The 26,453-nt window shown below is 40.5% G+C and overlaps 1 protein-coding gene across 1 annotated transcript in view; it reads right to left on the reverse strand.

Moving 5' to 3' along the window:
• Positions 1-266: 266 nt before the first annotated feature.
• The window catches only part of ppm1lb (protein phosphatase, Mg2+/Mn2+ dependent, 1Lb), a 43,195-nt gene continuing 17,008 nt past the window's right edge, over positions 267-26,453 (reverse strand). Inside the window, exons 2-4 of the mRNA XM_079679607.1 lie at positions 13,922-14,138; positions 4,409-4,570; positions 267-2,212 (exon numbers count right to left, since the gene is read on the reverse strand). Coding sequence (XP_079535733.1) covers positions 1,872-2,212; positions 4,409-4,570; positions 13,922-14,138 — 720 coding nt within the window. The 3' untranslated portion in view covers positions 267-1,871. The remainder of the gene's footprint in view (positions 2,213-4,408; positions 4,571-13,921; positions 14,139-26,453) is intronic.

A 26,453-nucleotide genomic window follows, 5' to 3' on the forward strand; every position in this document is an offset into this window, starting at 1 on the left:
ATTAAGTATTCATGTTTCTGTTTAGTGCCCTATACATTTAACTCAAGAGCAAATATGTCAAGCATTCAGGGAAAAGATGTTTCTTATATTTACTATCAATTGAAGTATTACCTTTATTAATATTAATCCCCAGAGTCCCCATACATAATGTACTGGTACTGTTTTCAAGTTTTGTTGAAGATCTCCATGTTTATTTTTTCTTTCCGGTTATTGTGTATGTATGAGTTACTTTTACTGAATAATTTCTAAATAAAAAACACACAAAATGATCATACATCATTTTTAATGTTCTCTTTTAGATTTACAATTTGAAATTTCAGAATAATTGTTATTGTATTTGTGTACAGTTTATTAAAGTCAACAAAAACAAGTACAAATGCCACAAACACTCTGTAAGGTACATATTTTAGGACGAATGTGAACTGAAAAAGCACAAACAGACAGTTTTCTGACATATATATATCTGAAGTTAAACAATCCAGAAACAGGCGCACTGCTTTATTCATTGATGCATGAACAGTGGAGGGGTGATACTAACATGAGGACAGTATGTACATTCATCTTACAATTCCATGTCTCTTAGAGACATTTCTTCCCATAATGCTATTTTACATGTGAGTTAAAATGTACGACTTCAGGGTCGAGCAGTGTGCATGGCATAATCGACGGCAATACATTAAACTGAAAGTAGTTTTGGCAGCAGACTTCATAACAGGAAATCAACAGTTTAAAAAATAAGGCAACAATAACACAATTCATTCAAAGGCTTGTTACATTTTGAGTGACAGTTCAGGAAAATGTTAATAATGATCAATAGCAGGATGTAGAGGACATGGCATTAAAGGCTGAAATTGTAACGTTAATTTGTCATGTGATAATTTAAGAAACCTCAGATAAAGGACTAGCACTTCAATAATTATGCAAAAAAGAAGCCTAAGGCTGGTAAATCTTTCTTGATAATTTAAATTGCTAAATCATTCACAATTGTAACTGCCTGTAACTCCTTCCTCAAGTTTAAATTGTTTTGTATTTTTAAGTTGTGAGATTTTCTTTTAACAATCTACAGCATTACATTATCAGTAGTTACATAAATGCTGATAAGGTGGGGATCATACCAGAGTCTCAGCTTTCACAAATGTAATATATATCAACAATTAAAACAGAATTTATTAGCAAAAAAACAGCAATCAATTTAAGTGAACTTAGACATTCAACATCTAAAATTATAAAATTTTAGACAAAAAACTTTCATCCTTACATCAAATTCCCATGATCAGCAAGTCTGATGCGACCATTGTAATTGGTTGTATTGCTGTACAATATCGATGGTGATATTTGAACAAGCATAGTATCATTTGTGTTGTTCCTGTATAAAGGGAATACAATCATATTTGCACCAGTGACATGTAAATGATCCTGGAAAAAAAATACCTTTTCAGTGCAGTCACTTGGTAGATACAAGTCTACAATTAAATGATGTGACAACAGAGTTAGAAAACTAAAAGCATAAACATTAGTGGTCACATAGTGGAAGACCTCACCTTTGAAATGACGTGGAAGTGAAACTCCATGCTAGCTTGTTTACTGTCATTTTCTCATTATTGGACAGGCAATGCATTGGTTGTTAACGTGAAATATATCAATTATTTTCATATTCTCAAGCATACACACGCACGCACACACACACACAGCTCAATCTGTTGTTGCATAACTAAATGAAAGCAATAAAAGTAAAGGAGGGGAACTGCAAATATCTGTGATAGAAATTGTTCTCACCCAAAATCTTGTTTTGAGTTTTTAAATCTTTCATCTTAACCCTATTACTTCTCACTAATATTCAAACATGATATAGATGCTGTGTGTTGTTGTGTCTACTTCTCGCTGGCCTTGCCTTTAAATTTGACTACCATGACGGTGATGTTGTCAGGGCAGCCACGATAAAAGGATTGGAGGACGATGCTCTTTGCGCCGAAATGAGGCTCGGCCAGTCGTTCCCTGATGAAGCGAACCGCCTCCTCGTTGCTGAAGGTGTCCCACAGGCCGTCCGAGGCCAGGATCATGAATTCCGGCTGCAGCTTGTTCAGGTCAAACGTCATGATGTCCGGATTGGGAATGACCACGTTGAGGTTCTTCAGCGGGTAATCGCCCAGAGAACGGGACATGGCCAGGATGCCCTGCACACGCCACGAGCCGTTGAAGCTGATGAACCCACCTGAGGAGGAAGACAGAGGGGAAATAGTTGGAAAGTGCCAAAGGAAAAAGTTGAGGGTAAATTACAAGATGGAGGGGGGGAGGTGGTAGAGAGAATGAGAGGAAGTGAGAGGATAGAGGAAAAACAAAGGTAGAGGGAACAGTAGAGAAACAGATGTTTTCCATGTTACTGATGTGAAACTGCAAAACAAAAGACTATTTTTGTTTCTCTGAACCAACTGGCAACATGTCTATTCATCTATGAGACTACTATGTTCACATCAAATAAGCAAATAATATTTTAGATTAGTACCCTTCACATGTGTTCACTCAGTGCTCATTGTTTACGCTCATGGAACGCAATTGTTTATGTTGGATTGATTTCAATTTATGTCACATCCTGCAAGTACAGCTGCGTGTTCTCTATGGCTTCAACAGATTTGCAAGGAGGGAATTGTACTGGAACTGATAGGATGAGGAATTCCATATGAGGTCAAGATGCCTCCCTAGTTCCTGGTGAGCAAGGCCATAGCAAGGATTTACAAAAACAATCTGAGTTTAGGCTATAAAAACAAATCCCATTATGTGTAACTTTCTGTTACTATTATTAGTTTGCTAAACTCCCCATTTCCCAGCAAAGCAGAGGACATGAACTCTGTGTCCTCATGTTTGCTCATGTAGTTAACTGCTTTAATATAACCAGGGAATAGAATGTACAAATTGCTTTCAGAAGCAAGGGAGACATTAGTCATTGAAGTATTACCCGCAGCAGTTCGCTTAATAAATGCATTAATTAGTTATGCCCTGAAATTATCATGGGACTATATTTACTTATGCTCACCACTATTGCCAGTGACTTGTATTTATTTCAAATCAATTTAATTATTAATCAGTTAGATTTCATTACTAAAGTCAGCACTACGTTTCTTGAAATTGCAATTTTTCAGTCAGAGGACTATTCAAATGACTTTTTTTTACGTTTTTGTATGAGAGCCACAGACAGTTAAACCTTTAGTAATGGATTTGTCAAAATCCTAAAATGACAATAATTACAATGTATCCTAAGATCTACAGATTACAATAAAACAACTGTTGAAGTAAAATAAAGAAAGATACACAAATAGATAATGACCAATTACTATAATTATTAGTTAAGGAAATATAAAGTCAACAGTCTGATACATCATAATAAATATTATAAGTGAACCATTTCCTACAAATCTTATTAATTGAATACTTCCATTATTTTTCGAAAAATGCAGTTTGTGGTTTGACTGTTTTCTAAATGGTTGTTGCAATTTGAGGTTCTAGTAGCAAGTGTCATTGTTTACTTTTCTTTTTCTAGTGCAGAGACTTAATTGACCATTTAGTACTTGAAACAGATTCCAGAAAATCTGGTTTCACTAATGAAAAAGGTAGATGTTTGGTACTCTAAAAACAAATTACATCACCAGCTCTACCCGTGGAGCGTGTGTTTTTGGTATTGAGTTTCTATCAGTAATTGTTCTGGAGTATCAGTGTTTACAGGACTGTGTCACAGAGACAGATAAACACCACCTTAACAAAATGCCGACCCAGGACAGAGGACTAGTGTCTATGCTGTTATTTTATTAGTATAGCACTGGTTCCTGTTTATGAGAAACTATAATGATTATGATCATTATAGTTTTCTGGCCCCTCACTGAAGTTGAAACGGTAGGAACTCAAGTGTAGTATTATAATTGCAAGTATGTCACATGAATAAGTAAACAGCAACACAATGCAAACTAAATCTGTGAGCTTTCTTTTAGTACCCAAGTAGACCATTAGATGGAGATGGTGGGCTTTCCTGACAGTGACCACGCTGTGACGGATTCATCTGGCAAACTGCCATCACACTCTCTTCAGCATGGAGAGTATGCAGATAGGGTAGATGGGAGAATTATGCCTTCAAATACACCTTAAATACTGTGCACTGTCTGGCTGCATTTGATAACATGCTGCGTTAGAGGCAGATAGAGTTATCAGTCACTAGGGTTTGATGTCAGCCTCAGCACAGACATGCACAAAGTGGAGAAAAAGGATAATGGTGCTCAGCTTTGATCATAAGAAGACTATTTTATGCTCTTTATGACAACAATCTGTGTGTGGATGTAGCTTTAAGTTTGAACTAAAGCCTTGTTCTGCTTAAAATTGCTAGAGAAAGGTCTACTGGTCTGGACTGCAGCTGTTTCCTCACCAGCCTTCTTGATCCTCTTGCGTTCTTTTAGCTGGTAAGGTTTGTGGTCATGCGACAGAGGAATAGCATTTCCGTCTTTGTCACAAAGAACTCCACGCGAGTCTCCAACGTTGGCCACCGTCAACTCCTTATCAGAGAGCAGGGCCACCAGACACGTGGTACCTGAGACAGATGGAGGAGAGAGGCGAGCAGGAGGGAACAGAGGAGGGAGAAGAAAGTGGAATATATCAGAGTTAGAATGGGCAGTTAAAGGAACAGTTTCTGTCAATAAACATTGTAATATAGTGCATTTAAGGGGTAAGATGCCACTTCCAAGGCATTGCACTGCCATTACAATAGTGCATCCTTGCCTTAGGCCACATTGGCACTGCTTAGGAAGTGGACCGTCAACCCTCCTGTTTCCAAATTAAGTTCCTACGGACTGAGCTTCTGCCCGTGAATACAACTATTCATGGTTAAAATAACCAAGAAAATAAGATTTTTGGCATCGAGCAAACTAAAACCCATGACAAATAGAGGTATTATTTTTACATTCATAAACCATAAGAGTAACACCTATTGCAATGCAGGGTGTAATACAACATCACATAATGACAACGCTAACCTGCTGATGTTCAGAAGGCTTACCATCTCATTTACATGTGACAGCAGGATCGCTAATAACAAAATAATTCTGATAGATGCATGAATCTCTTTACCAAATATCATCATTTTAGTTTCATTTGAATAGCTGTCAAGACATTTTTAATAATCATTGAGTGGTGGGCCAAAGCACAGAACTACGTCCCCATGACTAGAGTCACAGTTCTAGCAATGTTAAAACAATTATGGAAAATTGTAATTTACAGTCCTGGTTAAAAAGTATGTAACATGTAAATGTATGTTCTTTCATATAAAGCTACTCTGAACCCCTTCCCTCATGCACAAACACTGCAAACACTCTTTGAAGTCACTTTTTTCCTTGTACTACTCTCTGAAATACTTTTTTTTCTTCTCCTCCTTCCTCTTTGTTTAGTTTCCCAGCCAGGCAAAGCAGAGTCTGGACTCTGAATCTGAGGCCTATTGTGTGCGATCTAAAGTCCTGCAGAGAAAGAACAGATCTGCCTGTATGGCCATCTGCTCACACAGAGCAAATAAAACTGGAGAGAGAGAGAGAGAGAGAGAGAGAGAGAGAGAGAGAGAGAGAGAGAGAGAGAGAGAGAGAGAGAGAGAGAGAGAGAGAGAGAGAGAGAGAGAGAGAGAGAGAGAGCGAGAGCGAGAGCGAGAGCGAGAGCGAGAGAGGATAAAAAAAGAAGAGAATGTAGGGGGTCCTAGTTGTTCTGGACCACCCGGACAGATACAGAGAGGGGAGGGTGATACATTGAGATTTAAAGTACAGTCATCCTCAACATGTAAGTGTAAAATGCTACAGGGGGTAGATGAAAGCTGGATTCAATGCCATTGTAAGAATATGGATAACCTCTTTAAAGTTCCTCGTATTGTTATGATTTGATTGAGTTTAGTTTCCTAGACGTTTGACATTGAGTTGAATAAAAGAAAAGGATCTCTCCTCAAAGGGTCCTCATATTAAGTTAACTCTGTGCTACACCTGATGCAGTCACAATATGTGAGGACGGGGGACGAGTTAACACAGTGGATGCAGAGGAGAGGAAGAGTTGAGGAGGGTTGGTGAGATATGAGACAAATAAGAAATGAGATTACTTCTCAGCAGGACAATGGTTTTATTACTCCCATTTATAGCTTTTGGCGAGAAAAAGAGATAAACAGTAGAGAAAAACGAGACAGAAATAACTATGCACCAGCTGGAAGCGCGGCGCAGATGAATGTAGTGAATATTGATGCCACTTTATTGTCAATGACTTACTAAATCTTTTACACAGTTTGTGCAAAATCCATTTCTATTAGTTTCATCATTGTATGCATCCCTAATCCTGCTGCTCGTGCCCGGAGCTGCCGCTGCACTGTACCATGCTGTCCAGCTAATTATCCTCATCCAGTTCCCATGGCGATGGAGATAATGGACTGAGGTGCATTGCTAGCACACCCTTCCCCAATTAGCCCGGCCATGCCAGGCACACGTTCAGCATTCCATATTAAAATGGCACCATGTCTTGCATTTGAGCTCATGCTAATTAATGGCTTTGCTTGGCCTGGCACACTCCAATAAAATTAACATCTCAGCCCCAGTTAGTCTCACACTCCAAATTGTATCATTGCACTGATTCAATCTCTCAGAGTTAGCAAAAGACTCTGGAGAGTATACATGACCAAACAGCACCAGCAATCTTCCCCTGGATTTATGTCCTAACAGTTCTGCTTAGCATTTAGGCGAACAAATGAGAGCAGGACTGCCGACACCCTGCTCACACTGGCCCAAAACCTTCTAAAAAATAAAACGACCTGCCCATTAGTCCAGCTACAACATGATTTTTGTCCCTTGAGAGCTGCCATCCCGTCTTACCTGCCCTCCTTGCCTTAACTTTTAACGATTTATAGCAACACTATTTTTAGCATTTGGCATTGAATAAAGCAATTTAAATCGATTTGTAAAGTCTGTGAAGCACTCTAAATATCACTATGAAGCTTTATTGAAGCCCTGCTTTCTATAGTGTATTGTTTTAAGTGTATTTAATGAGTAATACTTTTGTCCTTTTTGCCTTCATTAAATAGACAGGACAGATACACTGGAAAGGAGACGACTTGCAAACCCATTCACTTCGTTTAAGACTCAGCCTTGGTATATATGAAGTATTTTTTTGTCTTTACTATTCAATCCTTTCCATTATTAATAACTAGCTGCCGTAGGGCCAACCTCAGCCTCTTTAAAGCCCTATGATTTTTTTTTGCTTTATTTCTCCAGTGTTTGTGGTATCCTTTATAATTCTTATCATACAACATATTAGGTACGTCATTATGTAGCATACATGTCAGTGGCATTGATCTGACAGCCCAATAGATCTCCTATAATCAAGCAAGGCGTCAATAGCAACTGTGTGGGTCAGGAAGTAATTTACTAGTTTAGCATTGCATCAGACTCTTGATAGACAGTTATTAAAAGATCAAAACTGATAAAGCTAAAAACAGAGATATTTTTACATTTGTTTTATTCCATATTCTTCTTCTTTGTTAAGACCTCTAATACTCACAATTCAACCCAACCACGGACAGTTCAGAGTGTTTTTTTGGTGTTATGCTTGTAGCGTAGCCTCGAGCCGCTAGCCTCAAACAGAGATCAGGAGCCTGGGGGCTACGGGGGTCGGGTAAGATCACTTCTTTGAACCTCCCAGATAGTTTTTCAAACACTGCCAAATCTGCTTGAAAACACTCAATAGTCCCCAAAGTACTGTGAGTCGGTAGAGTTCTCCTTTAAGATTAACACTCTTTTTTCTCCAACCAACTGGTTACAGAAAAAATAAAAAGCTCTATGCCTGGAGTCCTTACACAATGAAACCACTTTAAACTCAAAGATCTTATTTGAGTTTTCCATGCATAGGTCAGACAGTCATAGCACAACATCAAACTTGCAAAAGCCTGGAACTCACTTGGGATGATAGCTAATTCATTATTACATTACATTGCATTTAGCTGACGCTTTTATCCAAAGTGATTTACAATAAGTGCATTCGACCAAGAAGATACAAACTTGAAGAAAGCAGAATCATATAAGTACATCAGGTTTCAGAGCCAAACATTTCAAGTGCTACTCTACTAGCTTTAGACAAGCCAGTCCTTTATTAGTATATAAGTGCTTTGTTAGTAATGTTATTGCTTGAAGTGGAGTCGAAAGAGATGAGTTTTTAGTCTGCGCCAGCTTTCTGCTGTCCTGATGTCAATGGGGAGCTCATTCCACCATTTTGGAGCCAGGATAGCAAACCCACGTGTTTATGCTGATGGGAACTTGGGTCCCCCTCGCAGTGCGGGTGCAGCGAGCTGTTTGGCTGATGCAAAGCAGAGTGCAGGTGCTGGGGTGTATGGTTTAACCATGTCCTGGATGTAGGAAGGGCCAGATCCATTCACTGCATGGTACGCTAGTACCAGTGTCTTGAAGTGGATTCTAGCAGTTACTGGAAGCCAGTGAAGGGAGCGGAGGAGCGGCGTGGTGTGGGAGAATTTAGGAAGGTTGAAGACCAGACGAGCCGCTGCATTCTGGATGAGCTGCAGAGGTCGGATGGCACATGCAGGTAGACCAGCCAGGAGGGAGTTGCAGTAGTCTAGGCGTGAGATGACGAGAGCCTGGACCAGAACCTGCGTTGCTTTCTGGTTCAGGAGGGGACGTATCCTCCTGATGTTGTAAAGCGTGTATCTGCAGCAGCGGGTTGTTGCAGCGATGTTTGCAGTGAAGGACAGTTTGTTATCTAGGATCACACCCAGATTCCTTGCAGTCTGCGTTGGGGGAACAACAGAGGGGCCGATGTTGATTGTCAGGTCAAGAGTGGGACAATCTTTTCCATGAAGGAAAAGCAGTTCAGTCTTGTCAAGGTTGAGCTTGAGGTGGTGAGCAGACATCCACTGAGAGATGTCTGCTAGACAAGCAGAGATGCGTGCGACGACCTGGGTCTCTGAGCGGGGAAAGGACAGAATTAGTTGGGTGTCGTCAGCGTAGCAGTGGTATGAAAAACTAATGACTGATCCGAGCGAGTTTGTGTACAGAGAGAAGAGGTGGGGAACCAAGGATAGAGCCCTGAGGGACCCCTGCAGTTAATTGACAAGGGTCGGACTCGGACCCTCTCCAAGTTACCCTGTAGGGACGGTCTTTGAGGTATGAGGTTAGGAGGGAAAGTGCAGTGCCTGAAACTCCAAGTTCTTGGAGAGTGTGAAGGAGGATCTGATGGTTCACCGTGTCGAATGCAGCAGACAGGTCCAAAAGGATGATGACAGAGGAGAGGGAGGCTGCTTTAGCCGTGTGCAGTTCGTCAGAGACAGCAAGGAGAGCAGTTTCTGTTGAGTGACCTGCCTTGAAACCAGACTGGTGCGGATCCAGAAGGTTGTTCTGATGGAGACAACAGGAGAGTTGTTTAAAGACTGCGTGTTCAAGTGTTTTAGACAGGAACGGGAGGAGAGAGACAGGCCTGTAGTTTATAACATCAGACGGGTTGAGAGTAGGTTTTTTTAGGAGAGGGTTTACTCTTGCCTCCTTGAGACTGTTTGGAAAGTGACCAGAAGTTAGAGAAGTGTTGATGAAATGGGTGAGAAACGGTAGAATATCAGGAGCGATAGTCTGAAGGAGGTTTGAGGAGATAGGGTCCAGAGGACAGGCGGTAGGACGGGCAGAGGTAACGAGGGTAAGAACCTCACTTGGAGAGAGAGGGGAGAAGGAGGTCAGTGTGTGGGTGAACGGTGGGAATGGTGGCCCAGTGGTGAGTAATGGTGAGTCGGAAAAAGAAAAGCGAATATCAACCTTTTTTTCAAAATAGTTAACGAAGTCGCTTGGAAGAAGGGAGGAGGGGGAAGGGGCTTTGGGGGGATCCAGGAGGGTGGAGAAGATAGAAAATAGTTTTTTGGGATTGGAATAGGAAGAATGGATCTTATCTTGAAAGAAAGTGCTTTTTTCCAGAGAGATCGAAGAAGAGAAAGAGGAGAGGAGAGCTTGATAGGTTAGGAGGTCGTCAGGGTGTCATCACAATGAAATAAATCCTCTCTAATGGTTGTGCAGTCATAGAGTGAGCAAAGAACAGCTTTAAAATAGTCTCTTTCTTTGAGTTCAGGAAACTTAGCCAGTGGAATCTGAACGCGAGCTGACAAAACTTATGCAAGGATGAGCTGTTGTTATATAACTATAACGGTTGGATGTCAGAGCCTGTTAAACCTTATTGGTCTGTATCAAATATATATTTATAATGATCATGTCCCTAGGCTACACATTTCCAAGTGTACTTTTATCTATAACACACACTAACAAACCCTTCAAATGGGATGCTATTGTCTTTGACTTTAGTGTAACCCAAGTTAATTACAGAAAACATTTTGGCTTTTGCCTTTTGCTGATACACACTTTTATGTTTTCTATCTGTAAGTCAATAGTTTCTCCAAGTATTGCCACAGGCTGTAGCATTTGGGCACTTATTATGTAAAGCAGAGCCAAATAGATTATGTCCTGCTCCAATACTGTAAATATTTGTTACATTATTCAGGCACTTCAGAGAAAAACAACAGTTCAAACAAAGATGAACATCATTGGATTCAGGGTAGAAAAATGAAGATACTCTAAGCATAACAAAACCAACAACATCAACATTCAGCTCAAAATAATCACAACAGCAAACAAATGCAAGGCTTAGGAAAGCAAAAACTAAATGAATGGTATTTTATGGAATTGAGATGCACTCAGAAAATCATTTTGAGAAACTTTAATTGATTTTAAACTTGAAAATGTCATTTATAGGAAGCCTCTATTTTGCATATTGACACAGTTAAACACATTCACATAAGCTAACCAACAAGTCTGATCTGCTGGCTCCCCTGTTAAGGTTGGGATTTAAGCCTGCTTAATGCTTGCTGTGGTGTTCATGACTCGATGCTGCATGAGCGAAAAGTGACGACGTCATCGCGTATTTTACATGATGCGCAAAGACTTTTAAGGGTTGTTTTTTTCAGATCTATCCTGCCAGTCTGGGAATATAACCGACAACCCCAGTTGCAATATCGCTTTTATAACCTGTAGGCCACCAGTTATGCCAGAGACATTATTCTGTCTCAATTAAAAAATGTAACTACCTAAAATGCATAGTTATCATAGAAGTATATAATGTGAAACATTTTAATGCAATGTTTTATCAAAAGCCTGGCCCCAGTCATACGAACACATTCTTCTGCATTACTGAGGTAAGATATTTCCTTCCTTCCTGCAAATAATAGATTTATTTTGCTAGTTTGACATTGAAATGATGCCATATGTATCACCTGTCCGTACATGACACGAAAGATAGATGAAAATGTGCTCCCCAAATGATTTCTTAAAATATATTTTAAAATGTTCTAATCTTAACCGTTTGTATAGCTTTATACAGCTGCTTGCAACAATAACTACTGACTATTGAACTGATACACCATTTGACACTGTTGTGTGCTTGTGTGGGTTCAAACGTGTGCCGAGTCATGCCACACAGCCACACAGAGGTTAGTACTAATAGGATACCACACCGCATTAAGGAAGCTGTTTCCATAATAGACTCAAGCTCTTGGCCATTCCCATCTCCCTTATCTGTCTTTCAAAGGCTTTTGTTGGCTGATAAACAACAAAGGGATGAATGAACAGGGGGATAAATCTGATACGCTGTTGTCTTCCCGACTGCTGAATTGAGAGTGTGTCTCTCTATTCCCCCCCTCTCTGCCTTCCCTGCCAGCTTCCTTTAGGCCCTGATTGTGGCAGAAAGCAGGGAGTAGTCTACCCTAAATGATGCGATTGTTGAATCAGATACAGGGACAAGAATGCACAACAATTACCTGATCAGCAGATCCCCCCTGAGATGCTGACAAGAAGGGTCGGATAAATTCCACAGCAAATTCAATCCCTGACTGTCAAATGCTTGGATTAGACAACACAAGAGCCTTTGCATTGTAATGGAGCTTGACTGAAAATGTATCTATAAGCTCAGTGTCAGTGCTTCTTGCTGTGCTGCCCAAATAAAGGATGATGAAAATGTAGAGGGATAAGAAAATAAATATATATATTCAGATCTTTTGAGCCTGGATGCAACAGGTGCACGTATCTTGAGAAACAGAAGCAGGCTGATGGATCAGGAAAGGAGATTTACTTGTTAACTAAAATAGATGTAGTATCAAAAAGGATGAGGAGGTTAAGATCAGATGAGTGTTAGAAAAACATTATGGCTGCCAGAATAGGTGCTTCAGGCCGCGCTCCAGAGGGCGTGAGGCCTTCTCCATGGTACTTGCATGCTGTCTGGGGTTGTCATTTAGGCTACACACTGCATTCATGTGTTGTCAAAAAAAGAGAAGTCTTTCAAATGGGATAATTCATGCATGTCGGAAACAGATATCATTATGTTGTCAAAATGACCTGTGAAATAAAAACACAATGCATCCCCTCTGTAGCGTCCATGTTGTTACAACATTATGACTTAAAGCTCATGGAATTAGACCTTCAGAGTAGCACATTGATGCACCTTTGGCCTTGGTGGAGGTCTGTGCTCTCCAAGTGCCATTTTAGTTAGTTGTGTCTATGTTCCAAAACACTCTCAGCAATAGACTGTCATTGGTACTTTTATCTATGGGCACGACTGAGAGCTTAGTTCTTCCCAAACACCAAAACCTTTTTCACTGTATTTCTCTGACGTTTACTCTGCTTCTCACAGAGCTGAGAGTTTAATCAGAGGGACAGCAAGGAAAAGTGATCCTCCAAAAGGAAAGCTTGAAGTTCTTGAAGTTGAAGCATCTCATCACAGGAAGTCCATGTAATCATCCTATTAGCTGTATTTCAACTTTCTCTCCTGCGTGTTCAATAAACCAATAAGGATTTTGCCGCAGAATAAAAAGATGAAGATCGTCTTATTAATCAAATTTCTCCCTTTAGACTTGAAGTTAAATTAACAGAGGTGGTTTAGAAACCCAGTGAAACTCATTAATCTGCCTCCCTTACTGTTACTAATTCTCTGAAGTCTACAAAACTTGTTTTACCTTTGATATAATCATAAACAAGGTTTTCATTGAATGTAGGACAATGATGTTGACAGATGAAGCCCATATGTCTCTGCATTGGACTGTATGACTCTGCTCTCAGTCTTTTCTCGTCCTATTGTCTCTGCCAAAGGTTGTCTAATTCATGTCAGACTTTATCATCACCCTTTGTATCCATACTCTCATTCTCCCGCATTCTCCTCACCCTTTGAACGCCTCTGTTGTCCCTTTCCTGTCTGTCCTTGGCACTTCTCCTCCCTTAATTTCTCTTGTCCCATTTTACTGTATCATCTCTGAGCAGCAAAAATATCCTCCTTCCCTCTGACCCTTCTCCTACCTCTTTCCATCACACTCTCTCTTTTGCGTCACCACACCCTCCCTGCCTGTCTCCAGAGATAATTACTACAAGCCCTGTGAAGATCAGCTTGTATTTTAACAGCTGAATAAGCAAGGCTTAGGGGGTGCTGACAGTCACTATTCAACAACAGACAAGTGAAAACAGTGGAGTGGAACAAATAGTTTGGGTGCAGCTCTATAGGGAACATTTAAAAACATCACCCTTGACTAACTGGTGCTTTCTTATTGTGTCCCCAGTAATGAGCAACACTTGTGGTTTAAATCCATCTGTATATGGTATCTGCCCTTTATTGTGGCCACATTAAAGCTGAAATACTGTATGCACACATGTAGATATCTGCTATTTAATGAAATGCAGGGAAAACTATCCCCAACTTGTTTTATATGCAAGAACTTGCACACATGTTTGCATTGATAAAGTTGAACATATATTGTACATACAGTAGTTATGGTTGTCTCTTTTTAAAGAGTCAGGGATTTTTCTCCAGTTTCTTTTATTCTATAACAAACCAATTCACTCACCTGCTTCATTGTAAGTGGCAGAGAGCTTCTCAAGCATTTCTCTGTCCAGATTTAATATCTGCTGCTCCAGTATGGAAGGATAGGACAGGCCGCCCCTTTCCTTTTTTTCTTCTTTCTCCTTATCTTTTTCTCTGTCTCGTTCTCTCTCACGTTCGTAGGTCAGTAGCTGCTGGCGGAGCGCCCCAGACAGGTGGGCCTTGGCGAAGTCAGCCGCAGCCTGATAATAGAGGGAGGGAGAGAGTTAGAGGGCTGCAGATACAAAAAAAATCTTCTGTCAATTAAATATATATATTCTCACTTACATATTGATTAGCACATTTTTCTTTCCAATTGACAATTTCCAAGCAGTGTTATCAATTCAAAATTGATCAATTCAATAAGCTACAGATAACTCTATATAATAATAATAATTTTTTAAAGCTTTAACAAACAAATATGCCGAACAGTCTCTGTTTTCAGGTGATCGAATATTAACATTTACTTCCCCACTTTGCTTTATGTACTTTAACTGCGATTTGAATATTTTTGGCTTTTGGATAGTTGGTTTATTTTTAGCATTTGACTAATGATAAAAATGTTGCAATTTGCAGGCCCAATGCTGATGTCACTGCAGCTAAAGACAGGCTGGAACAAGTCAAAGTGTTGGCATTAATGACTAAAAAACAAAAAGAAACAAATCAATCAATCAATCAAAACGATTGCGAGTTGATTTTGAGTTAAATATAATTATTATTTAAGGTTTCAGAGGTGTAAAGGCAAGGCCAATTGGTTTAGAAGAATCAATTCTTCTTGGAGAGAGAACATTATTAAAACAAAGGATTGTAACAGTGTGCCAATGATTTACAGAAGAACCCCTTATATATCTCCATTAAATACCCTCTGGGTGCATCTTGCAGGTGGCATACAAATCAGGTATAGAGGCAGTAACCTGATTGTCCTTTCTGCCTGGCTGCAGCAGATGAATCATCGATAAACAGAGATAAAGAAAGAAAAAGTGCATCGCCAATCAAACGCACACAAGCTCACACTCACACCCCGCTGTGGGATAGAGCTGAGCCGGAGGAACTGTATCCTTATCTCTATCTATTTTACTCAACGGATAACACCAACTAAACCGTTTCAGAGAAAATAATGCCTCCCTCACCTGGCTCAGTGCCAAACAGGCAAGACGAGCCAGTCCAAGGTCGCAAAGTGAAAAAGATTCCAAGTACAAATGTCCGATAATATTCTGCTGACTGCATGTAGCTCATTTTAAAACATGGTACAGTTGTGGAAAAGCAGTGGATCAGATACAATTTAAGACAGAAAAAGGTTTGCCATTTCCTGCCAGTTAACATAATGATGTAGGTCATTTATCCCTCCTTTTCTATACCTCACTTTCTTTCTCTCACTCTGTTCTGGGAAATTGCAGAACTCAGATAACCCTGTCTTTCTGCTCCTTCTCTAGACATGAAAACAACTCATACTTTTTGTATCTTTTCAGTGTTATTGAGGCGAGGCTTTCCTCTGCAAGCTCTATAACTCTTCCTCATCTTCTTCAGTGAAACTTTAACACTTCCAGTTTTCCATTTCCAAAAGTCTCTTCTCTTGGCTTCCATGGTGATGTTTAGTCCAACATCCCCATGGATCTCTCTGACATGTTCCTTTGTCTTGTCTGAAGACAGGTGACATACCTTCATCCTGCGGTTACCCTGCAGAAAGCAAGGATCATAAACGGACTTTGAAGGTCATACGTAGAACAAAAAGACCTTTGTATGCTAGGGTTATTACTTTGCCAATTATTGAGCAGTTTAGTTGTCTGCCTGTCAGTCCTTCACAAAGCACAGGGGCCACAAAAACCTTTTTTCAGCTACATTCCTCCTGACTATTCTGGATGCATGTGTCTCAGCATGGGAACAGCCGACAGCCTTGATAGAAGAGGAAGTGCAGTCCAAATCATGATTATCTGACAATCTAACCTGCTGGCTAACTGGGTCAACACATCGAATACCTGGCTGAAGCCAGTGGATACAAAGGAGGATGAAGGAGGGATGAATGAAGGTGAAGACTGTAGGATAGGGGGATGAAGACAAGATGGCAAGGATCATGGATAATAATACAGATGGGAACAAAATGGAGGATGAGCTTAGCGTCTGGCAAAGAGCACAATGGAGGAATGCAGGAAGAGCTAAAGGATGAGAAAGTAGAAGCAGAATGAATGGAGTATATCAGGCTCGGTATGGGAGAGTTAACTGAGCTGAAAGAGACGGAGAGGGGTCAAAGCAGCAGAGGTCAAGAAACAAAAGGTCTTAGCTTTCCAACAGCAGTTGGAAAGTAGTGTGAAAGAACAAATACAAAAATTATATTTCATTCTGTGGTAGTCACCAAAACACACCAGAACTCATGCAGGAAACAATGAAAACTATTTGTTTGTCTGTATCCATGATTTGTTTTTATGTATCCAAGATTTGACAAGTGTTTGAGAGACCATGAAAAGAAAAAAACATCACCATTTCACAGTAAACTAATTGTTGGTCCAATACAATGAAAACAAAGTTTGACATTTAAGTAACATCATAAAATACATGAATGATGTAATCAAATTTAGATTATACATTTTAGAAACATTTTATTGATTCAATTAAAAGAATAAGAAAATATTTGTCCGTCTATAAAACCATACTGCCTCTGTTTCTCTTGTTTAGATCAATCAATGGTTGAGCTTATTAATTTCAAGGAGAAAAGTAAAACATGTTTAACAATGCCAATGCTTTTGCATGATAATTGACTCCAACCATAATTATTAAGGTTTAAAATGTTCTCTGGAGAAACTCTTTGATTTATTAACTGATAGTTTGCACTGAAGACATCATTGTGACTCCCAGTCCCAAAACGGTGGGTTACGTATTGTAACCCTAGTTCTATAAGCACAGGGAGAGCCCTCTACTGGACTCTATGGGTAATACTCTCATCAATGATACGCGAGCGTTCACACACTGAAGTTGTATAAAAGTAGCCGGCCAATCAGGGCAAGCCTACCTGAGTGCGCGTGCAGCTCACAGTATATAAGGCGGCTACGCCTCCTGACCGTCATCCTACACCTTATTCAGCGAGCGGCATAGGAAAGACAGGACCCCAGGTAGAGGGCTCCGCCTGTGCTTATAGAACTAGGGTTACAATACGTAACCCACCGTTCTATCACACACAGGCTCTTACACTGCACTTGCGTTGTCCCATGCTCCTTAGGGACCTGGGAAACGTGGTGCGCAGTAAGCCCCATACAGGGCTGGAAGACTCCACCAACTGTACCCATAGAGTCCAGAGGGCGGAGCCTGTGTGAGATAGAACAGGAGAGTTGGCTCAGAGTGCCATCAATCATTGCTGTGCAGGGCGTCACATTGGGCTCTCCTTCACACAACACTTCACTAGCAACAAACAGGAGGTACAAAGGCTTGTATGCTCATACAGTGAATACACTGACCCCCGCCAGCTTTCTATCTGAACAGGGCCACCTACACACTTTCACCCGTTCTATCATCTACCCAAACACTCCCTCCTGACTGCAAACTGTGAGCCACTCCAATGGACAGCCCAACAGAAATAGTGGGGCCCTTTAAACACTTCCATCCATCACATCGTCAGGCTGAGGAAAGTCATCACAGCTTTCTCATAGTCACCCGGGGGGAGTTTCATAACTGAAGTAGAACAATCTCTTTCTGCTTTCTCTCTGACAGATCTAGCAGGCAGATGGAGATTACAAAAAGAGGAATAGAGGGGGGAGAGACTGAAGAAGAGTGTAAGAACTATTCATTAGCACATCATTGAAGAAAGAGAAAGAGACACAGTACCTACAGTTTAAAGACTGATATAAGTGACAGAAAACCATCAAAGATTTGAAAAAGAAAGCAGTGGATGCTAGAGAAGAGGGGGGTCTGGAGAAAGAGCATTTCAAAAATATTTTTCTTTTAAATTATTAGAAAAAAAGTGATTTCTGAGGAGACTATTTGGAATTTCTACCTCCAGTATGAATTGCAATGATTATTAACTGAGATGTGCTTAATGCTTCAGACAGAGAGGATATCGTTGGCCTTTACCTTAAATAAACCAGGAAACAATAGCTAGGGCAAACTATGCTGGTGCTCACACGTGCTCACTGCAGACTTGTAGTAGGTTTCTCCTCAGGATGACATTGCAGGGCTCAGGTTGTCCATAGGGCCGTGGAGAGCACGAGCATGGAGCCCTAATTTAATTGTCACACCTGAGTCTTGTATGTGTCAAGGCTATGCCAAGTACAGGCTGTAACATAAATAGAAGCCCTCTTATTTGTACTTGAAGAGGAATTTGAATTGCATGCAAAAACACGTTGGTGCATTACTTTTAAAACCACACATTCACTTGACATTTCTGACATTGAAACAGCAAACAAAATGTAATAATGTCCATCTAGTAGCCGTTTTGGGGCTAAGCCTTCAAGTAAACCGTGAGGAAAGATAAAGTCCATAACTTTATTCAAGACATTTTTTAATTTTGACATCTGTCATTTTGTAATAACTGAGCAACTGCAGTGCTAATGCTGAGGAAGATCATTTGATCAAATGCAAAGAACTAGATAAGCCACTAAATAGATCTTATGGTGATAATGTTTTGTCAACTGTAATCCGTCTGCTATAAAGTTTTATTTTATTGCAGGCAAATACGCTGTAAAGAATTATCTAAAAAATTGTCTTGACAGGTTATTCCTGACCTTGGATATATAAGTTTGATAAAAAACATCCCCAAAATAACTTAACTTAGAGTTCCACTTACTAGCTGGAGCTTACTAGTTTACTTAATGTGGAGATTTAACCTCATCTTACAAGACACATCTCATGAGAGGAGTGTAATTTACCTGGTTTTACAATATTGATTTATTGCTGTATTCAACATCAAGACCATAGGAAACCAATGTTTAGATGTTTTTTTTTTATAAATGAACTCACTTTTTCTATATGGTGAAATATATTTACCCATTTGTATATTAGTACTTTCATATGGAACAACTGAACAAAAATAATTGAGGTTTCCATTGTCTTTATTTAAAACATTTGTGAGGCCTTCAGAAATCAGCCCACTGCACAATTAGCTCAAGAAACATTAAAAAATAAACCACTGAGCAATAATCATATTCAAATACCAGCCATGTCTCGGAGGGTATGTGTAACGGCCAACACTGCGCTGCATGGCTGACAGTGTAAAGCGATCATAAATGACTTCTGTAAAGTGAATGAGGATTTCAGAAGCGAAGAGTGGAGCTATAAAAGTAGATCAGCGCTGGGAAGTTTAATAGAAGTCCATTAAAAGTGGCAGGAAATGCTTCAGTGCCTTTAGCCTTCACAGAGAGGGCGAGAGAGAGGGCGAGAGAGAGCCCAATATGACATACTGCCTCGCGGCTAAACACAGTTAGCCCCGGAAAGATTAGAGAACTGGAGGTGTAGGACTGGGATGATAAGAACATCTGGTAACCATGGTTACGGCTGCCAAAGCCTCTGATTGCGTCTCATTCAAAGTCCCCTATAACTTGCGTAAACACACAAAGACCTGCCCCCGAGGACAACAGACTGCAGGTTCTTGGCTCATTCCGTTGCCAATAAAGAAGATTTTACAGGGAAGGTGACCGTGGAGCGACTCCAAATCTACCACTGTAAACACACACAGACAGGTACACACTCAAAATACACAAACAGAGAGAGATCCTGCCCCTCCTCACTCAAACTGAAAGGAACTATTACAGAGTTGATTCACATTCAGGCTGTGAACCTGCTCTGAACCGTCAGTCTGCATTTCCATTTGCAATACACACAACTTTGAGAGAGATCTCAGTGAGTGTCCTTGCAGAGGGAGCGTGTTCCATTAGATGAGGTGAAAACTCATATTAAACCTAAACAGTCTATTAGAAGGAGGACGTCTGACTGATCCATGGCTTCCTGCAGCCTAACCTCGTAGTAAGAGCACACTGTCGGTATCTACGGCCCGGACACCGACTCAATAATAGACGGATGTTTAGTTTATAGAAAAGAGGCTCAGCATCCTTTCCAAGGCTCTGTGGTGCCAGACCATGATTCATATAACTGCTGGAGCGTGCCAGGATTTAAGCAGCTCATATTACAGCCAGAGCAATGCTACTTATTTGCTGATGATCCCAACATTGATATTGGAGGAAAGAAAAGGTTACAATACACTGGCTGATTTAATAAGTTTAACATACAGTAAAGATTTATGATGAAGCATTTGTTTTTTAATACCTACAAATAAATGAACATTTTTAATGTATTTATGTACCTTGTGTAATGTCATTTTTCGGACATGGCTGATGCATTCAGTAGTTTAACAAAATCCCGAGGACTTTTACGTCATCTAGATCTGCAGTAATTAGTCAAATAATCTAATAAACAACTATTTATGATACTTGATTAATCTTTTGCCTGAAAAATAACTTAATCGCTTAATAATTGGCAGATATATAAAAAATAATAAAACAATATTTAAATGCAGCCCTACTGTTATTGTCTGTCTCACTCTCTCTCTCTCTCTCTCTCTCTCTCTGGTAGCTCTCTACTACCACTGCTGTGCTGTATAATGGTCTTAGTTAGGTTCAGATATAGTTTCTAACATAGGAAGCAGTAAAACAACACTGGCCTATCTTTTAAGTAATACACTCCACAAGGCAGAAATGAGCACCTTACCTAAAATGCAGCCGAATCAACAGACCCACAAACCCTTTACACCGTCACTAGAATGCTCGCCTGGGATGTGTAATGCCATCTTCAACGGCTCAGTGTTTTGAAAACTAGTGTTGCAGTGCTTTAACATTGTTTTCCTTCTATATTCACCTAATAGAGGCAAGAAAACTGCTGCCACCTAAACGGCAAACTAAAAACTAAAAAAGGTCATGGGAAATGTTAGGCGAACATTTTCCAAGGCACTGAAGCTCCCACATCTCTAGCATGGCAGTAAATAACCTTTCAGACCTTATTAAATAACATTCAGACTTCATTTTCCATCTTGACTTCCACTCAAACACAGCCCTGCTGCAGTATGCAGTACATGTGGCACCCATGAAATGAACTGCTAGGCATGAAGCACTACTGCCCTGTCATTTCTTGGGTAATAATCTACACATGGCTTGAGTAGCAGCAGTATTGCAGAGGAACATATGTGGTGTGTGGGCATGTGTGCAGATAATGTGTGCCAATATCCAGGTCTTTTTGTGTCATGGACAGATAAACAGAAACAGGTATTACACTTTGGCCTGGGCGGTGCACACGTCACAAACGTGTCTCACAGAGCGGAGGGGCTGCAATTAGAATAATTCCAACTGGCATAAACCAGCAAGGGCCATAAACACCATAGTGAGAGCTAAAGAGAGTGATGGAAAAAACAAGACAAATTAATTCAGAAGGAGGTGAGAGGGAGAGGTGACAAAACCATCTTGGATGAACACTCGGGTGAGAAAATAGACAAGGAGAAAAGACGGAGAGAAAAGGACAAGAATAGAAGATTGATACTCAGCTTCAAAGTGTCTTAGAGGTGTGCAACTGATTAGAAAACAGAATGGTAGTGCTTCACTTTCAAGCTTTATATATATATATATATATATATATATATATATATATATATGCTTTCTACGTACAGCTGCTGTCCTAAGAATAATGACTTTTTCGCTAAGCAAGAGGCCCTTTGTTACTTCCATCTTGTGAGAATGAATAACAACAGATGTATAACCAGAAGGAGCCGCAACAAATACCAAGGTTAGGTTTTACAAGTCGGGACAACAATCACAGTCACTTTCTTTACAAAATGATAGCTCATTTCTAGGATTCATTTCAAAGAGGATTTCTGCAAAGCAACACTTCAGCCCTGATTAGGGGGTATTCATGCTAGAACATGATGTTACCGCGAGAAGGTGGTGTTGTGACCTCAGTGCAGACTATGGTTTGGATACTTTCTCATCCTCCTCCAGTAAGTCTATTATTACCAACAGCTACTAACAACAAAGCATAATCTTAATCCTTTACTCCCGCTGAAAGGAAAGACAAAAGATCATTCTGAAGACATATTACAAATTCCTACTACATTACTGACAAGTTTCTCAAACACAATGGTACATAACAATAGGTTTTGATCAAAATACTATGAAAGTGCTGACATATAGCTAAAAGCAAGAGAAGAGCAGAGGATTGAGACACTAATCTAATATAGATGCTTTGTGTCTCCATAGGCCTGTCCTTTGGGATCTATTAGAATGTCACTTGTCCTTCAGACCCCAACACTTACCTCTGGTCTATTGATATACACACAGTATAAGCACCATCCCTGTGTGTGTGTCTGTGGAGTATGCTGCTGACATTAACTGGTCTTCAGTCTGTCATTTGCTTTGTAGGAAAGAAAAACATCAGGGAGTTTATGTATATGACTCTAATCAGCAGCCATACTCTTCACATGCAGAGGCAAAATGCTGTATTCTCTTTGTTGTATGTTTTTCTGTGGACATGAGGGATCTTCCACAGCCAGACAGGGGCCGATAATTATTTGTTTGAACACATGAAAAAGTTAGACTGTCAATTCCTCCTTTAAATCAAATAATCTTCATTGATGACATTACGTAACATTATTCCAATGTCTAGTGGACTGAATGATCAGCTAGTATGCATGCCGTTGCTATTTAAAAAAGTTCCTAAAACAGTAGTGTTTCACAGTCTCTCATATCATTTCACTGTGTTGTCACACATTGAGTTCATGTTCATTTACCCATGTGGTCAGAACAAACAGCAGTGTGTAATATGGTGACAGAGTTGTGAAGACAGCATGGAAAACTTCCAAAAAACAAGAGTGAGTGTTCCTCTGCTCGCTTTGTAAGTGGGGCACACAAAGCCTAGAGCAGATGAGCTAAGTAAATGTCAGCTATGCCTCTTTCTCTCCCTGACATACACACACCTATCTCAATCTTACACCCTCCCAATTGCTCATGCACTCCAGGGCCTATAATCTCCCTCTGTACCCACACACAGATCACACACACACACACTTGGCAAATGTTGTTATTTTTATTCCTGCAATCTGGGGCCTCCGTTCTCTGGCAGACGCTGATATATCAACGGCATGAATATTCATTCAGTATAGTCAGGGTGGCAAGCTCCCCCAGCCCCTTCTCTTCCTGAAAACTGGCACACACTCACACACAAACACACACACTATGGGAATGTACACTGCTACCCTTCCACATGCACATACAGTATGTCAACACTAAACAGTTGAGGGCTGCCACAGCGGGGTCTTTCACCATGAGCTAATAGACTATGTCAGAATCTGTCTATCACTCCATGCATGCACACAGAAAACGATGTCTAAAAAAGAGGTTTATCTCAGTCTCTATCTGCTGTGATTGAAGCCGCTTATCAATCATTTCCTGGTTGATTTATTGGTGCAGCAGATCTCCCCTGGTAGATTAATCACATCTGTCTAGAAGCCTTTTCTTATGTTTGATTAGCTTCTCAGAGGAGACTGAAACCTGTGAATGTGCGCCCACATACACACAAAATGCACAAGGAGCATCAGTCAGTCCTTAGATGCCCTTCTTCAGCCATTAAAGAGGAGATTCGCTAGAATCCAATCTGATAAAGAAATCAGTCAATAATTGAAAAGCTGCAATACTCCACAATGATGTTGTTGACTTCACGAGTTGATCACGGCTCCCCCTCGCTGTGTGTGGGTGGAAAGCTATTAAAGGAGAGACAATGAAAGACTTCTGTCATTTTGCTTCCGTCATCTCCGCTCACCAACTTCTTCATGCTTCATTAGTCTGTGCTGGTTTTCTCTTTCTCTAAAATATCCTTTTATATTTCTCTCAACTTCACTGCAAGCACAATGCACACAAATGCAGTTATACCATAAAGCTTGTTTTCAGTTAAACTTGGCCTTGTTATTTAATGCCTGACTTTCTTTAGCTCCAACTGAAAATGTTTATGAGTAAACACAACCTCTCCTCACTTCAGGTGGATACATCCTCTGCTGTTGGTAAAAGAGATAAAAAACAATAAAAGCGAGAAACTGAAATAAATAGTGACGGAGCACAAAGCTTGCACTCCAGGTTAGATCTAGAGGACGGACAAAATTCAAAGATTGAGAGGTTAAAGGGGCAAAATGTGAGATAAAAGAATTTCCAGTGTTCGTACCAAAGCTGTAGTTCGAGAGGAAAGCAAACCCAGTTTTCTGTTTGCAGATTACCACCACTGTTGGGTTTGTGTGTTTTATCACACCACAATGCCTCCACTGCGGGCCCGAGAGAGACGGCAAGATAGGAAGGAATCAAGGCTGGAACTGTCTACATTCAGAGGTAAACACACACTGGCCAAAGGCCCCCTTTCCCTGTATTACTCCTTCCTGCTGTAACGCCTTTTACCAAAGGCAACTAATATCAAATTGTGAAAATAACCATTATGCTTGGCAGACAACATTATTTCATCAAAGCGTTAGGTTTCTTTAACTCTTATTTGGCCTGATCAACCTTTTTCTGAAGTGCCAAATCTTTGAAAGCTATGTGCACCGTATGGTTTGATGAATGGGCGCTCACGCTGAACAAACTCTGCTCCGAAACCCGGTTTAAGCTCAGTTTAACATCCTCACATTTTAGTAGCTTGTACACCTGATGCTTATAGAAATGCAGATTGTGTCGTTTTTGCAGTCGTTGACGTTCTCAAAAGACTCCACAAGGCACATTGCAGCCCTTTCTGCCAAGTGCCGCTTCCACCGTCCTGAGTGGACAGCTTCCTGGACTCCATTCATCCCTTCCTGTGTCCATCCATTCATCCCCATACAGCTGGTTTCTTTGGCACAACAACTCTTTCAATTAAACAACGTTGCACACATGAAAAATATCCCCACAGCTGGCATATGATGCAAAGTAACTATTCCATATTTCACATGCACCTAATTTCCATATACACATACAGCGTGTTGAGCAGCAGCAGCAGGCGGCCGGCCCATAATTGGGGCACCAATAAATAAAAACATTGCAAAGCCTGGGTTTGTGCTGATTTGTTTTGCGGGAGATGCATGTGTGAATAAATTGATGGCTTTTCTTTTTAATAGCACCGCACTACGCTGGTGTCCTCTTGATTACTAACAACCTCTCTTTCTCTCACACCTTACGTTCTCCTCCTGCATCACTACCACATCATCAGACTTCTCATCATCTCACTTTTCATTTACGATCCCCCCCCCTGCTTTTTTTCCCGGTGCTTCAATCTATATCCTCATCCTTTTTCTTAACCTCACCCCCTTTCCCTTGCTGTCACTCTGGAGACAGATGTTGCATGCATCACGTTAATTACAAACTGCCTGCCTCTTCTCTCCGGCTGATTGGTGACATCAAGAGAAAAAGAAAAAGGCCTTCATCGACATGTGACTTATACGCATAGAGTTCATCACAACAACAATCCTGGTGTGAAATATGCAATGCAAATTTGTAATTTTCTTCAAAAGTCCACTCACTAATTCCTGACCGAACTGAACTAGCTGGTAAACATACACACATTCATGAAAATCAATTCTCATCTACTCCATCCACTGCTGCCGGTTTGGTAGAGCTTGCTGAAGGAAATGAAGGCTTTTGTATATGTATTGATTATTTGGTGGGGAAGATACATTGATTAGATTCAATGGACAGAGTCTTGGTACGAGGTAGGTTTATGAGTATGCGTGAGGAAAAGGCTTTGCATTACGAAGCTGTGATTACAGGAACCACACAGTAGAATAGGACTGGGAGATCTAAGCCAGGGTAAACAAAAAAGAATAAGACATGCATGTAAGGGATGCCAGATACAAGCACAGCGACAGAGGTAGATCCTGCACAACGTCAGTCGGTGTGACACGCTTGTCCTTTCCCACACTGGCTGGGAGTAACGGATGTCTCTGGAAAATATCTGAGCTAAGATGATCTCTGCTAACACTCTCAAATCAGAAAAACAGAACAAGGAAATGGCTGTCACTTAACCTATTTCAGTTACGTTCCAGAAGCAGAGCAATGAAAAATCTCCTTGGTTCGGTGACCTGCTGATGTGGTTTTCCTTTCTTTTTTCCTCAAACTTAACTTAGGTTGGATTAATTGACATGGTAACCAAACAGCATTATGACAGATGATGAGGTGGTGATGATGACACATGCTGCTTCATGACCGCTCAAATCTTAAGCATAGCCAAGTTCCCATACAACGTAATGAGGATACGATGTGTAGCCAAAGACTAAACCAAGTGCCCGCTTCCCAAATCAATCACAAATGTTGCCCAATACAGCTCAGAAATAGACTGTGGGCATTTGGGCTGCCCACGTTCAATAAGATGTACGTGGAACGCATCCAACGACTCTGCTTTTAGTACGGTCAAGCTAATACATATAATTGCTGGTTATATGCGGAATAAGCTTGCCCACGTTGGGAATCATTTGGGATTTAAATGGTTCTAATCATTTCAATTTTGGTTTGAAAACTCTTGACAGCTTCTACATTTGTTGTTGTGCC

Source organism: Notothenia rossii (assembly GCF_949606895.1).
Source record: "Notothenia rossii genome assembly, chromosome: 4".
NCBI classification, from domain to species: Eukaryota; Metazoa; Chordata; class Actinopteri; order Perciformes; family Nototheniidae; genus Notothenia; species Notothenia rossii.